Source organism: Megalobrama amblycephala, linkage group LG1 (assembly GCF_018812025.1).
Source record: "Megalobrama amblycephala isolate DHTTF-2021 linkage group LG1, ASM1881202v1, whole genome shotgun sequence".
In the NCBI taxonomy this organism is placed as follows: Eukaryota; Metazoa; Chordata; class Actinopteri; order Cypriniformes; family Xenocyprididae; genus Megalobrama; species Megalobrama amblycephala.
Window position 1 is genome coordinate 47,705,664 of NC_063044.1, and position 18,360 is coordinate 47,724,023.

General features: G+C 36.4%; 1 protein-coding gene across 1 annotated transcript in view; it reads left to right on the forward strand.

Moving 5' to 3' along the window:
- Nucleotides 1–1,138: 1,138 nt before the first annotated feature.
- Nucleotides 1,139–18,360, forward strand: part of crhr1 (corticotropin releasing hormone receptor 1) — a 96,253-nt gene continuing 79,031 nt past the window's right edge. Inside the window, exons 1-2 of the mRNA XM_048197343.1 lie at nt 1,139–3,071; nt 5,902–6,021. Of these exons, the coding sequence (XP_048053300.1) occupies nt 2,954–3,071; nt 5,902–6,021 (238 nt within the window). The 5' untranslated portion in view covers nt 1,139–2,953. The remainder of the gene's footprint in view (nt 3,072–5,901; nt 6,022–18,360) is intronic.

An 18,360-nucleotide genomic window follows, 5' to 3' on the forward strand; every position in this document is an offset into this window, starting at 1 on the left:
ATAAAGCATTGCCTACTGTATATGTTGTACTTCAAGCTTGAATTGCTCTGTGGTTAGGGGTATGTGTAGCCTGAGTGCCAGCCTGAACCCCGCCCACAACATTTTTTGGACGGGAAGTTCGGTCTGGACTCGATCCATTGTGGAGTAATTATGCTCGGCTCCCAGAAGGCCGAGCCAATCAAATTGCCAGGGCGGGCTTTAATCGATGATGGACAGGCTATCTGCGGTTACGTAACCACCCACGTCATCAAAGAGCGCTTGGGGAGTTTGATTGACAAGCGATCTAACCAATCAGAACGCCGCATCCGCCATTTTGTCCGACAAAGCAGTCAGGAGTTAGAAGATTAACATCGGTGGAGTTAAACTTGAAAAATTGTGCATATTGACGTCTTTCCGCGTTTGAAACAACATTCATTCTCATGTTCATTCATGTTTATTTGATGCTATAAATGGACTAGTAGGAAGAGATGATCGGTTCACGAGCCTCTTGAGCCGAGGCGCTACAGCAATCTGTCACGATCATGGTCACAACACATTAAAGAGCCACAAAACGGTTTTTATTGTTTGAATTTTTTTAATAACTACACAGTTTGAAAGCTGGGACTTTGTTTAATATAAGTAACCTGCTCTGTCTCGTCTGTCGATGTGTTGTCAGTTTCCTCTTTGCTCCGCGATGTATTTTCCACACTGTGTGGCGTGACAGCGCCACGGCTTAACTAAGGGGGGCGAGTCTTTGCGAAAGGTCAATTAGTTTACAACAATGATGGCTGTTGTTGAAGAACTGAGATGTGTAGATTCCGCCATCGCGTCCGTTATAGAAGATATCGACAGTGCATTCATTTTAAAAGAGGAACAGAGGACCGCGATCAAGGCATTTGTCGATGGGAAAGATGTCTTGGCCGTCCTTCCTACGGGATTCGGCAAAAGTTTGATTTATCAGCTGGCCCCGATGGTCGCTAAGAAGAGTTCTGTTGACAGCTATGCGTCGCTCAACATACCTCACTTACTCTGTAGCTCTGATTGGTTGTAGGTCTATCCAATTGAGGTCTTTCCTGGATCGGTTGAAATACGCCCCCATAATCAAAGCCCAATGGAGCAGTATCAGAGACTCATATTCTGACTAGAATTGAGTATGACCACGTCAGGCTAGGGTATGTGATATTGACAAAAAATAATATCTTGATATTTTTGGTGGAGTTTGTCGATACCTATGATTACATTTAATCAATAAATTCAATTAGAAGACACTATAGGGCTGTTACCAACCAAATGAAATCGGTATCAACATAATCCGTCTTTGCAATGCAGAGGAAACACAGAAACTGCATCTAAAGTGGCATGTGACTGTTTAATGCAGCTCAGAGATGACATAAATGTATTTAACCTGCAGTTACAAATGCATAAATAATGTTCTGATGTTTTAAAAATAAAACATGAATGATTTTAAAATTGAAAAGATATTTTAAATATGAAACTAAACCTGCCTGTAGGTGGCAGCATGTCAGTAAACGAAACTAATTAATTCAGCTGGACTGGACTGATTCAAATGGACTGATTCATTCAGTAACAAATCACCGCTGTGTGTTGCTTAGTGACGCAAAACAGTTCTGATGTGGCTTTGTTTGAAACTATTTCCGTGAAATAGAGCAAAACAGGCAATATTGTGTCTAAAATGTCAGTCACTTAATTGTTTTACACGTAACTGTTGTATAAAATTAATATCACATTTCGAGTCGTATTTTGAAAAACAAAAACAAAAAACAAAACACAGCACTCTTTTTGTGATTGCTTAACTATATCATATAATATAAATAAAGCCTGAATGACAAATACTCATTTTTACAGCATTTTAATAGAGTAAATCACCCAGTGAGAGCGTGTACTCTAAATTCGCATTTGCAGTAGTCTAACTCTAACCTAAATCAAAAAGGCTACAACCCGCAGTGTATGTATGCCCTCTCTAGGCGTGTCTTTGTTTAGTTTTTGCAAAGTGAGGGACATACTCGATAATGTCAGATTGCACATTGTTAAAACAACAATTACGATATTATTGTAGACAATATATCGCGCACACCTATCTTACCTGAATTTAGATGGGGCATGATTAAATAAGCAATATCACACAAGAAATACTGCCAGTGATCCAAATATGTAAATCTGTGTTTTTGAATGAATCAGTTGAGTGAATGAGACAATGACTCACTTATAAAGAGAGTCATTTCTGAAACAATTATGATGAATTTGGAACCACATACTAACATACTACTCTTAGTATTTCTGCCATATGAATTTATGATAAAAGTAGTACGAGGAGTATATTTGTATGCAGTTCTAGAATGAATCAACTGTAAATGATTCAATGACTCACTCGTAAATACTCACTTGTTGCCACCTACTGGTTAAATGATGTAACCAGCAGAAAGAATAACGTAAAAATAATACTCACCATATTATATTATAATTAGATTAGATTAGATTAGATTACAAAAAGCCCTATCTGCTAGATCAACTTTTTGTGTACCCTGTTGTACATCTGCAGGCTTTGATCCTTTGTCAGTGAGAAACCAAGAAATATATGCTGTAAATTAAATCTGAAGGCAGTTTGCGTTGAGATGAAAGAACAAGAGAATGTGGGAGTGTTTGTAAATGTCATCCTTTTAGCAAGGATCGTCATCATCCACCAGTTAACGAGCAATATAAGGTGTTGCAAGTCATTAAACCTATAAGATATTGTGTATAAGAAGCTCTGCACTAAACTTAAATTTCTGCACAGGAAAAGTGACATTTAACATTTATTTTACTTTTTCATGCCGCTATTTCTATTTTATTTAAAAATGTATTTTTATTTTTAAAAATAGGTGTATGTGTGTATGTACTGTATTTATTTGAATGTTTAAAAATACATTTAATTTAAATTTAAAAAACATTTAAAAGTCATATATCAGGAAAAGACATGACCCCATACTATACATCTATGAAATTAATTGTTGTTGTTTTTTTCTTCTCTTTTCTTTCCCCAGCTCGCACTTTCATCCTATGGAACCAGACGTCTAGTCCCACCAACTCTACAGGTCAGTTTACACCTCAGGTCTTTACAATCTGTAAACAGAAACAGAAACACTGTCTTACAATCAGTTTTCAAAAAACATTTACTGTAGGCATTGAGCATGTGAAATTACTTCAGATGCTACAATAAATTTGGCCATGATATCATGCAATATAAGGATTCTGTTTTTAATAATAAATAACAAATAGTGAATTCAGAATTTGAAAGGTGAAAGTCAATAGCATAACCAGATAGAACTGGAAAAATAAACTGGCCTGCTTTAAAACAGGTTTCCCAAACACAAATTACTGTATGTATGTCTGCCATTGGTTGGTCAAACAGATGATTTTTAGATCCTCTTTTGGCCAAATGTATTTTCTTTCTGCGAAAAATTTATCCCGAATGCAGTGGATTAAGACATATATGCGAAAGTCTTCAGGGAGGATTAAGGACTCTTAAAAAACACTTTTTAATCTCCGCTGGGTCCCAGAGATCCGTTTTGATTAAAAGAACAATGTGTAGAAAAACTCTAAATTCTGGAAAAGAGGCCTGAAAGAAAGAAGAAAGACTTTTGATGATACAAGTGTGCCCTGCAGCTAACACAAACACATAGAAAAAAGCCACAGAGATAAAGATGGATAAAAAGATATTCAAATTAAACCATCCTCAAGAATCCCACGTGTCTCCCATGCAGCCATCACTGCTAATGGACTTAAGTGCTTATGCCAAAGCCTCTGAATGTTTCTAAAGAATAATGTTTCTTTAGCAATTGTGAGATTCGATCGTTGCCAAGATACCACATTGACAATTACCAGTGTTAAATGATCTCCGCTTAGTGCATTGACTGCTAAAGGCAGACCAGACTAAAAATGTAACTTTTAAACCTTTAAGTCATCCTAACAACATATGAATGCTGTGTAATGGAGTAGTCCTTCTCATTGTCGATGGTGGTTAAGGCCCTGCCCTGACTAAAAAACAAGCTCAAATATGTATGGTCATATGTTACATAATATAACACCTACCCCCGGTTTCACAGACAAGGCTTAAAGCTAGTCCCAGACTAAAATACATGTTTGAGCTGTTTTAACTGAATGTAACTCGCAATATCTTAACTCCCTGAGGTCTGAAAACGCGCCGTCGCGTTTTCAGGTTTTTTTACACATTGCAGCAAAACAGACTTAAAATACTCCGTCATTTTTTGTCATAGAGACAATTTGTCATATGAGACAACAAGTAATATATCAATTGAAACTATACAATATCTTCTTTTATTTGTATACACTCAGAGTAAAAACAAAATGTTGTGCTTTATGCAAAATAAAGAAAACTAAAATTATGTATGATCTGTCCTCTCCCTCTGAACAAAGTTTAATCTGATAGTTCTCAGAAAATGAACTATAACTTAGTGAATACTAATCACAAAAAAATTAGACTTATGTCTAAAAAAACGTTGAAATGTCAGGTTTTAAATTGTGTAAGTCAAATCGAAAACAAAAATTCTGTGATAATGTAATCTGTATGAAAAGAGACACGTCAGAAGTCCGTATTTCAGCTCATTACCCGCTAATGCGGCCACGCCCACGGAGCCAGCGCTATTCAGAGGCAAATTCAGAGGCAATACATGCATACATCGTCTCAATCGTATATTTATTGTCTTGAAAAGTGTTTATCTGTATGTAAAAGCCATGGTTCGCGAGCTCTGGAAGACATGCCGTTAGTTCCTGATATGTCCTCTTCTTCTTTAGAATAATTTGTGGACTAAATGTGCACAGAGAGCGCCCTCCGGCTGCAAGTATGAATTAAAAACACCATTCCTGAAATGTCCTCTTCTTCTTTAGAATAATTTGTGGACTAAAGGTGTACAGAGCGCCCTCCAGCTGCAAGTATGAATTGAAAACACCAGCGCGCATAGTGATGATAATAAATATTGAATAAATATAACTCCTCTGTATAGAAAATTGACATAAACATATGAGAATCCATCAATATTTCTCCAAATGTGAATGCTTTTAAACTAAAAACCTATATTCAGACTCTTTGCATCACAGAAATACATTATATTTTAAAGAATATAATAGAATACCATTATTTTAAATTGAGCTGAGACATGATTACAGAGGTTTTTTTCACAGCCTACCTGACTGAAAGGCCTCATTAATATGCAGCACCATTAGAGGTTCTTTATGCGATTCTTTTGTCTTCTCAGGTGTAAATGACCCATTATTCATGATGATTCACGCCTCCACGCATACTGTGTTTGTTGACAAAAAGTGTCTTACAAAAACTAAATCAATATATTGTTTTATATGAACAAGTAGGCATTATAATTTTTACATAATTTTGAAGCAAAAACTCTAGCCTACAACCTCCAATACCCAGAAGTCTTGTAAACACAGATTTAATATATATTTTTGGCCTTATTTCAGTGACTTAATTTTTAGTTTTTTCAATAACCACGCATAAACGTTATTCCTTCAAAAACACAAACATGTACATACATGTTCCTCACATATTATTGTAGCCTAGTTTGTGCTGAATACAGTGTAATGACACATTTGTCATTAATATGTTTATGAACAACTGAAAAAAGCACAAATGTCAGGGCATGTCAAAACTTCTCCAGGCCCCAAATCAGCCTCAGACTCCAGAGGGTTAAAATATGTCAGTGCCATTGTTTTGTGTCAAGATGCACACCAGTAATGTGTTTTTCTAGTGAACGTTTATAAAAGATACTTAAATTCCCTAATTGAACTAAGGCCTAATCCTGTTTTAGGCTAAGCCCTGTCTGCGAAACTGGGCCCTAATGTTTCAATCTCAAAGCCTTCCTTCTTTCTTTTCCTCCTCGTGTCTTTCAGGTTTGTTTTGTAATACTTCGATTGATGGCATTGGGACATGCTGGCCCAGGAGCAGTGCAGGAGAAGTGGTGTCCCGCCCCTGTCCGGAGACATTCCTCGGGGTCCGATACAACACCACCAGTAAGTGTCAAGCATCTCACATTGAATCACTCTTTCATGCTTGTCCCATCTGGAAGGCTCCGTCTGCTCCTGTTTACGACAGCACAAGCTGTTTTGTATATATATATATATATATATATATATCTGTTGTATAGAAGACCTAGTCTTCTATAAGTATCTCTTATCAAGCCGATGTTGTTGGACTTGAACAATGGCAGGTCTTTTCGGGATATTTCCGGGCCTGTGACATGTGGAAATAATGTTTTGGATGAATGTATACATCTGGCACTACTTGATAGGAACAGCAGCAGCCTGAGCGTCATAACCGAGCCGACAGCTGAGAGCTACAGTACATAACAAGCTTTTAAATTCTTCATGTGTGTCTTCATGTGTGTGGGAAAGAGGGAGGGAGAGTGTGCGCGTCTGCCAAATTGGCCTGTGTGTGTTGTGCTGCATGTTGGGCAGTTTTTGATCTCTTGCAGGCTACCAAGTTATGTTTCACCATTGCTAACAAGCTCACTAATTGTTCTGCCAATGTTAGTGTACCGACCATATCTTTCCAGTGTGTGTGTGTGCGCGCGTGTGTGTGTGTGTGCGCGCGTGTGTGTGTGTGTGTGTGTGTGTGTGTGTGTGTGTGTGTGTGTGTGTGCGCGTGTGCGCACGTGTGTGTGTTTGTTTGTGCTAGCTGTAATGAGAGAGACAAAAGTGTTGCAGTATTATTTAGAGACAAATACCAGATTCTAAAAGCTCCCTGTAGACGGTGTAGTTTTTCTTTCTTTCTTTCTTTCTTTCTTTCTTTCTTTCTTTCTTTCTTTCTTTCTTTCTTTCTTTCTTTCTTTCTTTCTTTCTTTATATTAACCTTCATTCCTTCCGTTTTCATTCCTGTCAGCCTGCTTTCCTTTTTGTCTGTCTTTCCGCTTTCCTACCTTCCAAATTTGTTCCTACCTTTTATATCATTCTCCTTCACATCTAACATTTACCATAATGATTTTTGTTTACTTTGGCAATGTTAATTGCAGGGCTTCTCAATAAAAATGAAATCTTATTAGTTAATCAACAAATCTTTTTTTTCTGATTTTTCTATGTCTGTTTGTAAAGTATCAAGCACATAAAACTTTAATGAATTAAATGAATTTTCATTACAGTGATGCCAATTAATTTGAATTGCCACCACTGATCACCATATGCAGAATGTGTTACTCTTTTCAACATTCGCATTTTGTCAACACAGAACAGGACAGACTGCATGGCAGATGAACCAATCAATTAGCTTGTGGAAATGAGGCCTGGCAGAGAGGTTAAAGAGGTGGACACTAGTTAAATCAATAGCAAATAATGCAAGATACATATTTCAAATCAATGTCATCACATTACAAAATCCTCTTGCATTACCCAAACAAACTGACATAAAATCCATAATGTTTTGTAATATCTAATGACACCACTATGAGGTTTTGCATCCATTCTGCCAGTAGATTAGAGTATACTGTCAGTACTGTAAATTATACTGTTAGAATTGTCAAACATGTACTTGCCCATCTTTCTGACCTCTCTAATGGGCTTCTTGCCCACAAAGTCATTCATTAGTTCTTACTATCATGCTCTTTAAAGGGTTAGTTCATGCAAAAAATGAAAATTCTGTCATTAATTAGTCACCCTCATGTCGTTCCACACCCGTAAGAGCTTCGTTCATCTTCAGAACACAAATGAAGATATTTTTGATGAAATCTGAGCAGAATATGACTCCTCCATAGACAGCAATTTAAGCACCATTTTCAAGATCCAGAAAGGCACTAAAGACATTGTTAAAATAGTCGACGTGACTGCAGTGGTTCAACCTTAATTTTATGAAGCGACGAGAATACTTTTTGTGCGCAAAAACAAAACAAAAATAATGACTTTATTCAACAATATCTTCTCTTCTGTCATTGTCATACACTGTTTACATTCAGCGCTTCCTGGTTCTACGTCAGAACGCCGACTCAGTATCGGGCGACGTGAGCAGCATGATGCATGTGTGATGCTGAAGCAGGAGCCGGCCAATAATGAGTCGGCGTTGAACCTGGAAGTGCTCACCAATGCCTGCCCTCTTCCTTCAGGCAATACAAATCTGATGACACCTTTTTATCCGCTGGGGCACACCGTGTTACACACTGTGTCCACCAATGATTAGCGTGATTTTACACAAGACGTCCGATTGAGGACGCATCCTCATAGCATCAGCAACTGACACAGCGTTGAGTTCCCTCAAAAGAGAACTGAATGTCTATAGGTATACCAATGGATTTGTTGACAAACCATGAAGATCAGTTGGAAAAATGATACTTGTAAACATTAAAATTTAAGTTTAATGTTAACTACAATATAAAAGTGTATGGTTTTAAGTACTGTACAAATTGAAAATATTAATATTATGTTTTGAATCTATAACATGACAAAAGTACAATAGCAGATTTTGAACAAATGCCTAGTTGTGTTACAAGTGTGAAAAGTTAGACATTTTGAACTGAGAGATTTAAAAAGTGCTACTAATTAATTGCAGCAACGCAGAGGTGTTTTCAGTGTAGGTTATTGGATAGAATGAAATGACATTGAAGTGTTTAGTTTAATGGAACATAATTGTTTGATTATGTGAGTCTGCTTTTCTAAAGATCATGCAGCGGGACACAGCTTTGTGTAACAAGCTCACAGTAATGAAAGGAATGTGCATTCATTGCAATTGACTTTCACAGTGAATTATCAAATTCAAAAGAATTTTGAGCACAGGAACTGCACTTGACTACATTTAAAGGGTTAGTTCAACCAAAAATGAAAATTCTGTCATTAATTACTCACCCTCATGCCGTTCCACACCCGTAAGACCTTCGTTCATTTTCAGAACACAAATTAAGATATTTTTGTTAAAATCCAATGGCTCAGTGAGGCCTCTATTGAGAGCAAAGCCACTGAACCTCTCAAGGTCCATAAAGGTACTAAAAACATATTTAAATCAGTTCATGTGAGTTCAGTGGTTCAACCTTAATATTATAAAGCGACGAGAATACTTTTTGTGCGCCAAAAAAACTAAATAAAGACTTTTCAACAATATCTATATGGGCTGATTTCAAAACACTGCTTCTGAGCTTTACAAATCGAATCAGTGGTTTGGCACGCCAAAGTCACGTGACTTAAGCAGTTTAGCTGTTTGATAGGAGATCCGAATCACTTATTCGAAACAAAAGATTCATAAAGCTCAGAAGCAGTGTTTTGAAATCGACCATCACGAGATATTATTGAAAATTCGTTATTTTGTTTTTTATTTTTTATTTTTTCAAAAAGTATTCTCGTCACTTTATAATATTAGGGTAGAACCACTATAGTCACGTGAACTGTTTTAAATATGTTTTTAGTACCTTTATGGACCTTGAGAGGTTCAGTGGCTTTGCTCTCAATACAGGTCTCACTGAGCCATCGGATTTTATCAAAAATATCTAAATTTGTGTTCTGAAGATGAACGAAGGTCTTATGGGTGTGGAACGACATCACTTTTGGGTGAATTAACCCTTTAAGGTACAGCACTCTAGTAGTGGTTTGTTGGAGAACATTTGTGGGGGAAAATACACAAAGTCTCAGTAAAGTGAGAAAATACAAAAAACAGGCTGTTGAAATGGTTAGTCAGATTTTTTTATATAAACTTTTATATTGTTGAAATGACTTTGTCAGATGGTGGACAGTAAAATGGCATTTTGAATTTGAAGGGGGGGAAATTCCAGCATTTTAGCAATTACACACACATGTTATGCTGGATGTTTTTAATTTTTAATTCTAATTCTTCAGAGCTAGCAACAGATGTTGTCTTATGTAGTACATAGAGTTCAATTAATGGGTCAGAAACTACACAGCCTGCTTAATGCTACACATCTGCTGATAAAAACATGAATCAATATCAGTTTAAAACCCGTAGCAGGTACACTGCTATAGATTACCTAGAGACAATCTCGATTGTAACCCCAATGAACTTGATAAACAAAAACATTTACAAGATATACTATCTTTAGATATTCACATGAATATGGCTTAGAAACAAGCATGTACTGTATATGTGTGTATTTGGAAAACATTGATTAAAACCAATAGATTGTATTGTTCATATCCTCGGTAAAAAAAATTCTTTGAATTTGCAGTTTGACTAAGTGTGTGTATTCCTTTTATGTTTAACACACACAATTACTGTTTACTATTAGTTTTTGCCACTCAACAAATTTATTTCTGATTTTATTTATTTATTTGAATACATGAAGTAGGCACTGATTGCAGCTTATTATAGACAATGGAATACTTGTTTGAGGCGTGACCTTCCACACAAAATCAGAACAGTTTTCTCGTCATTTTTGATCAGTGTTACTAAATTATGCTCCTGGAGATCCATCTTGCTGTAAAATGATCTCTAATCGAATGCACCTGAACCGTTTAATCAAGCTCTCAGCCCAAATTTGCTCCCTAAGTGGATCTGATCATGGAGTCTCTGTTCTTTGGATGCGGAAATGTTTGATTGGGGATAAAAATAGCCCAAAATGTTGTAAGATTTTCTATGTGTTGATTCTTGTTTTTAATTCTCCTATAATTTATGATCATTATAAAAAAAAAAAATAAAATAAAAAAATAAACAAGAGACACAATATGTATTTATAGAGTGTGAACATACTATTTTTTTCACTACTTTCCTGTGTAGTGCACTAGAGAATAGCGAATAAGTGAACGAAAGACTTTAGCTTCAATTAAGCTTACTTTTGTGCACAGTATTTAGATCGAATATGGAATTCAAACAATAATTTTCATTGTAGTGCACTCATGTTAAAACTATAGTTTAAAAATAGATTATTGTATAAAAGGCTTGTTTTAGCACACAGCGGCCCCTGGGAGAAACGTGAAGGGAAAAGCTTCACATTTTGAGTTGCCACCTCAGGGCAAGTGTGTGAAAGTTAATTATACTCCCACTGTGGGAGGAGGGTTTTACATGACATGACATAACTCCCCCCCCGTCTCTCTCTCTCTCTCTCTCTCTCTCTCTCTCTCTTCCTGTCTATCTCTCTGCCTCTGCCTGTCTCACTTTTCCTGCTTTCCTTCAAGCATTGTCAGTCTCTCTCTGACCTTGACAGACTCTTTTATTGCCTGGGCTTTTTTTTTGCAAAGGTTGCAATTCAGCGCCGTTTCAGCAAGCTCTCATGACAGGTAGAGAAAGGCAGTTCACTGGCAGCTGAGCAGGGTCTTTTTTCATTATGCTAAGTGACATTTGCTCTCCATTGCTCACCAGCAGAGCATGCGAGGGAAACAGAGCTGTGACAACATTCTGTACATAGTGGTGCACATTTTCTGTCATCATTCCTACTTTGAGTGTGTTTACATGCACCCTCATAATGCTATTATAATGGGATTTTGGCAATATTGCGATTGAATTTTACCTCATGTAAACGCAATACTTGGATCAAACTAATACGATTAAGCTGTAGTAAACATACTTGCATTAAACTATGTAACGGATGCCCATTTTAAGCGCAATAAACAAGTGGTAAAAATAATCGCACTTCTTAACAAATAATCAGAATAATGAAAATTACATTTAAATGTGAGGAAAGAGGTTTGTTTGTGTCATGTAAACATCTTACAGTGATTAAGTCCTGCTCTGATTATTGGAAATAATCATATTATTGGTGCAGATGTAAACATAGTCGATTAAGGTGTTTCTATATGCCTTTTTATTGACACCACCTAGTTTAATGCGATTATGCTTACTACGATTATGAGCTTAATCTCATTACTTTAATCAAAGTATTGCACTTACGTGAGGTAAAGTTTAACAAATTAACACAATATTGTCAAAATCCCATTATGATCACATTATGAGTGCATGTAAAAGCACTCATTGTTTCACAGTAAGCTTTTGGGTAGCACTTTAGATTAGAATACTGTACTGTCATTGATGAATAACTGCGCAAGAACAAATGAGTAATGCATTATTAACACTATTAACTAACAAGAAATTTTGATTAATGAATTAGTAAGTAATAGCGCTTAGTTGAATGAGGTAATAGGTTGTTTGCACATGACGTCACAGCAGCAGCGCGAATGAGTCTGGAGGGCAGGGAGTGATTTTTCTATATAGGAATCCTATCACAAACTCGAAATTCGTATGTTTTGCGTCGTTTATGGTTGCTCAAATCGATAAAATCGAGAACCCAGAAGGTGTTTACTGTATATCGTTTACGTAACTTATACAGTTTTTTATAACTTATATAGTTTTTTATCTTTAAAAGTTGTCGCCTTTAATAGCGCTTTGCGTCTGCTGATACTGAAATGAATATGGATACCTGCTTACCTTATTTGTTTTTGACTTGGTTAAATATCCACATTCTTCATGATATCGTTTGCAGGGAAGAGAAGCTGATTTTATCCCATTTAATGATAATTTGGTGTTTTCACTTCAGTTTTGTAGTATTCCGTTCACAATGTTGATCTGGTTACCATGAGAACAGTGTCACGCGCTGCTGCTTCAGCCATCATATGGTAGAAAATGTCCAAATAAATACATGTTTAACAAGCTGACAGAAGTCGATTCAACAACAAAGACAACACTTTCAAAAACACTAAGATATGTGATTATTTTATTGAGTAATAGGGAGTGGGTTAAATCAGTGACATTATTAGATTTGATATACGGCGTCTCCCCGTCACCTCCTCAATCTGCTTCCCTTAGTGTGTTTTTACACGTAGAAAAGGCAACAATTGTATTACACTGTCCAGTTTTTTCTTTGAACGATGATGTGAGCTCCTGTTGCAATTCTCGATTCAGCATAAATGACCTACATGGCGTCATTTTTCACAATCACGACAGAAAATCAAAATACTGCCCTAACTTCACTAGCAGAAAGGCAGCGCAATATAAACAAACCAAACTAGAACTGAACGCGGCGTGACGGCAGCTTCACATTCTCTATATCTACCTCCTCGATGGCAATCAAGTCTTTCAATTCAGTGGAAAAGTCGCTCATCTTCATAACATAAAGATCACGTCCAACGTATGTTGTGATTTTCTGTTTATACCTTTCTAAACCAGCACAGAAAGGACTTTTCTCCATCTCTTCCATTCTAATTTTCACGGCTTGCCCTCCACCGGTACCACGTGATTGCAAACAACCTATTCACTATTAGCTAATCAATAATTACTATTTTTTCATACCTCTTAGAGGACTACTAAGAACTACTATATTCAGGTTCATAATTAATGAGAATAATGCATAATGTATAATTAATTCTAAAGTGAAGATCATGGTAATACTTTGTAATGACTCAAGTATTACCAAATCCTTATGAGTAATCCTTACGAGTAATGACTCACGTATTATCAAAACCCAGGCAATTACTAATTATTTGGATCAGTATTTAAAGTGAAAAGCTTGATAACTCCCTAGTAATGACTGAAGTCATTGTAAGCTTTTGAAGTTTTCTAAAGTGTTACCAGCTTTTGGAACTGTGGAGATTACTGACTCCATGCAGGTCCAAACATAAAATTCACTCAGGTTGGTTTGATTTTACTTCTTTTTTTTTTTTGGTTTTCAAGTATGAGTATCTTGATATTTCCATATGAATATTATTAAATACTGTATACACTATACCTTTCAAAAGTTTGGGGTTGATAAGATTTCAATGTTTTTGAAAGAAGTCTCTTCTGCTTGTAACCTACTGTGTGTTGTAAGGAAACACTCGACACAGGTTACCTTGAACAAATCTATTTAGAGGGAAATGCATAAAAGAATGCAGAATGGTGCAGCATATATCAGCCTATATCCAACTCTGTGTGAACAGCAGGGCTCCTGGGGGAAACCCCAAACATGGGTCTTAAAGGAACATACCCCCAGACCATTACATGCTTACCAAGGCTGCATTTATTTGATCGTAAATACACAAAACAGTAATATTGTAAAATATTATGACTATTTGAATATATGTGATTTATTTTTTTATGACAAAGCTGAATTTTCTGCATCATTACTCCAGTTTTTTTGAGTGGCACGGTCCCACATATGGGATTTGTATTTCTGTGCCTCTGGGCGTACGTTCCCACATATGGGATTTAGAAGGTTCAGCGACGTCACAAAGCTGCCAGATTCAAACTGTGTATTCGCGTTTTGGCTGCGAGACGGACGCGCTCAGCACTATGTCACAACCATGCAGTGTTTTCAGCCACATAATGTTTTTTTTTAAAGGTTTCAGACATTTAAATACACATAAGCACCAGTAAAACAATAGATTTAGAGTTTATAAAATACACACTGATGTCAGACATCAGTGGAAGCAGCAATAACAATCCATTTAAAGGTGCCCTAGAACTTTTTTTAAAAAAGATGTAATATAAGTCTAAGGTGTCCACTGAATGTGTCTGTGAAGTTTCAGCTCAAAATACCCCATAGATGTTTTTTTATTCATTTTTTTAACTGCCTATTTTGGGGCATAATTAGAAATGAGCCGATTCAGGGTGTGTGGCCCTTTAAATCTCGTGCTCCACGCCCCAAGAGCTCGCGCTTGCCTTAAACAACATAAAAAAAGTTCACACAGCTAATATAACCCTCAAAATGGATCTTTACAAAGTGTTTGTCATGCAGCATGTCTAATCGCGTAAATACAGTGTTTATTTTGATGTTTACATTTGATTCTGAATGAGTTTGAGGCTGTGCTCCATGGCTAATGGCTAATGCTACACTGTTGGAGAGATTTATAAAGAATGAAGTTGTGTCTATGCATTATACAGACTGCAAGTGTTTAAAAAATGAAAATAGCGACGGCTCTTGTCTCCGTGAATACAGTAAAAAACAATGGTAACTTTAACCACATTTAACAGTACATTAGCAACATGCTAACGAAACATTTAGAAAGACAATTTACAAATATCACTAAAAATATCATGCTATCATGAATCATGTCAGTTATTATTGCTCCATCTGCCATTTTTTGCTATTGTCCTTGCTTGCTTAACGTTACCTAGTCTGATGATTCAGCTGTGCTGCTCCAGACGTTACTGGCTGCCCTTGTGTAATGCATTGAACATGAGCTGGCATATGCAAATATTGGGGGCGTACATATTAATGATCCCGACTGTTACGTAACACTCGGTGTTATGTTGAGATTCGCCTGTTCTTCAGAGGTCTTTTAAACAAATGAGATTTACATAAGAAGGAGGAAACAATGGATTTTGAGACTCACTGTATGTCATTTCCATGTACTGAACTCTTGTTATTTGACTATGCCAAGATAAATTCAATTTTTGAATCTAGGGCACCTTTAAATATAATTTGCCGACATTTATTGATATCAGACACACATAATGGGCCTAAGTAACTATAAAGTTTACTCTATTATTCTTCCAGTTCACCAGCCACTTACTAGCATGTATGTCGGGAGAAACTGATGAATTCACGTGCTGTTTTTACTGTCACTTTAGGTCAGTTTGATGCATCTTTGATGAATTCATGTTTAATATAATTTACCATGCTAATAAAAACACTACCTTTTTTAGAGTGCTGCGCGTCAGAAAAGATGCCATGCCACGTTCAAAAGCAGTACAAGAGAATTTTAACTCCTCTTTGCTCTTCATGATACTCTTCCTCCTAATCGTACAGCAACTGTTAAACAAATATTTTGGCACACTTTAAAGAATGTCACAATACTGAATTGTTTTGCAGTGACGTTCACTATACTCATCATGACAAAAATGGCTCTGCCGGCCGAGAAAGCACTGACAACCGTCTATTTGTCTCGTCACACCATCAGATCTGCTTCAGGCAATTGTGTGGTTGATCAGACAGGCTGGATGTGGAGGTTTACAGGAGGCAGACGACTCACCATGTAACAGTTCCACTGTGCCTTGTTGGCTTGTGTGATCTATGGAGCTGCTATTCACCTTCAGATGCTCAATCAATATTGCCATGAGCAAAAGGCAAAGACGAGAGGAAGTTAGTGAGAGAGTAATGGAAAGAGTGTTTTCTTCCCTGCAGTCAGTGGGCTGAGCTCACTTTTTTTTTTTTTTTTTTTTTTAGCTTGTGAGTTTGAGTCACTATTTCAAGGCTCTCTCTGTGCTCTTCAGCTATTTTTACCAGACATGTTAAAGTTTTGAGTTGTATCAGAAGTTTCATAAGGAGCTTCCTAATTACCATTCATTCTTGGTTTATTTACTACTTGTCTATTTTATTTAGTATTAAAGTCTTTCCCAGGAGACGAAACAGTCACAGAATGAACTCCAAAAAATGTGCTAACAGGAAAACTCTATTATCTGGTGGTGATATCCTGGTGTGAAGATAACGAAAGATGTAATTTATAAACTGCGAACATCAGGGATAAGTGAAATTGTTGTTAATTTGACCAGGGACACAATCAAGCTGAATCAGTTCCATGTCCGTGAGCGATAGAGTACTTTTTATATCACACACTTGAGAAGTATAGGCTATAAATTGATCATAGACACTATAGTGACTCTGCACATCTCATTCCCGGTCAATGCGAGAGACAAAGATGTCTGACTGGTTTAGGATGATGTTTGACAGATGTTGACTAAATAGTTTGCGGCTGACCAGAGAATTCCCTCAATGCAAAGTGTGTCTCAGGCCTGCATGATTTAAGAGAAAATAGCCATGTCCTTTAATTTCCATTGCCCTCTACTGTCACAGCTCCATGATGGACGGTAAGCTCTTGCTGATATCACTCCCATAATTGCATCTTGTTATGATGGGAGCTGATGCCAGGCAATCAGGGCTCTAATCATCTTGTAGCATCACCTCAACTTGAATCTTTGCTCTACATACCCGCACAAATTGCCAAAGTTGCAACAGTTGCAGCAGTTCCCATGGAAACTAAAATAAAATATGAGACTATGAGGTTTTTTTTTTTCTTTTTCAAAATGGTGGATGACTCTCATAATAGCTAAAACCTTTGTGCGCTCTCAGATATAGTTCAAAAGAAAGAAATATTTAGATGCATCGTTAAAGTATTTCAAGGGAAGCTACAGGGTCTGAATGTTCAAATATATGTCTGTGCACTGCAAAAATCATTTTCTAAATCAGTATTTGTGTCCTGTTATTCAGTAAAAATATGTGTACATCCTTGAGAAGCAAAAGTTTGTTAAACACTACCATTTGAATGTTTGGGCCAGCAAGTCTTTTTTATGCGCACATTATCCCTCAGATCCCATTCTATTATGCTGATTTGATGTGAAAAAATATGTTTTTGCTGCTTAATGTTTTTGTGAAAAGTCATTCATAATATAAAATTTAAAATGACAGAATTTATTTGAAATAGAGGTCACACTTTATATTAAGTGGCCTTAACTACTATGTACTTACATTTAAATTAATAATTTGATACAGTGCACTTATTGTGTACATACATGTTTTTACATTGTACTTATATTTTAAAAACACCTGCATGTAATTACATCTGTAATTCATTTCTGTAATTACATTCATAATTACACTGTTGACCCATCCCTTACACCTTAACCCACCCTTAAACCTACCCATACCACCAAACCTGTCCCTAACCTTACCCATATCCCACCTCAATAGCAGAAAAAGTGTTTTGCAATTCAATATGAACCCAATAAATACATTGTACTTATTTTTTGATGTAAGTATACAGTAGTTAAGTCCACTTAATATAAAGTATTTAATGCATTAGTTTTAAAGGGTTAGTTTACCCCAAAATTAAAATTGTCATTAATTACTAACCCTCATGTTGTCCCAAACCCATAAGGCCTTCGTTCATCTTCAGAACACAAATTAAGATATTTTTGATGAAGTCTGAGGGTATCTGATCCACACATAGACAGCAACGTCATTGCACCTTTTAACATCCAGGGCTGGATTTATGTATACCTTCTGTAAGTCATTCATTCGTAAGGTTGGTCTGGACCACTCTTAGCTATTCCTTATCACTGTTGACTGTCTATACGAATAAAATTCTGAAGTTGTAATACACTCAGTGTTCAATAAGGATAAATGGCAAAGAATAAAATGCAAAGATTCACTGTTAAATTCAAATGTGCTTTGGCGCTGAGCCAGAGACAGACGCGCTCAGTGCTTGTCATATATCACAACTTTTCAGTGTTTTCAACCACATCAGGTTTATTTTAGGTTTCAGACATTTAAATACACATTTGAATGAAGTACTAGGCTATATAAAAAAGACATTTATAGTTTGTTAAAAATCAAATTCCTACACTGATGTCTACGAAAGCTGCAATAATAACCCTTTCAATTATATAATTTGACGATGTGTTTTATTCATATCAGATACACATTGTGTATGAAACAAAGTTTACTCTATTCTTCTACC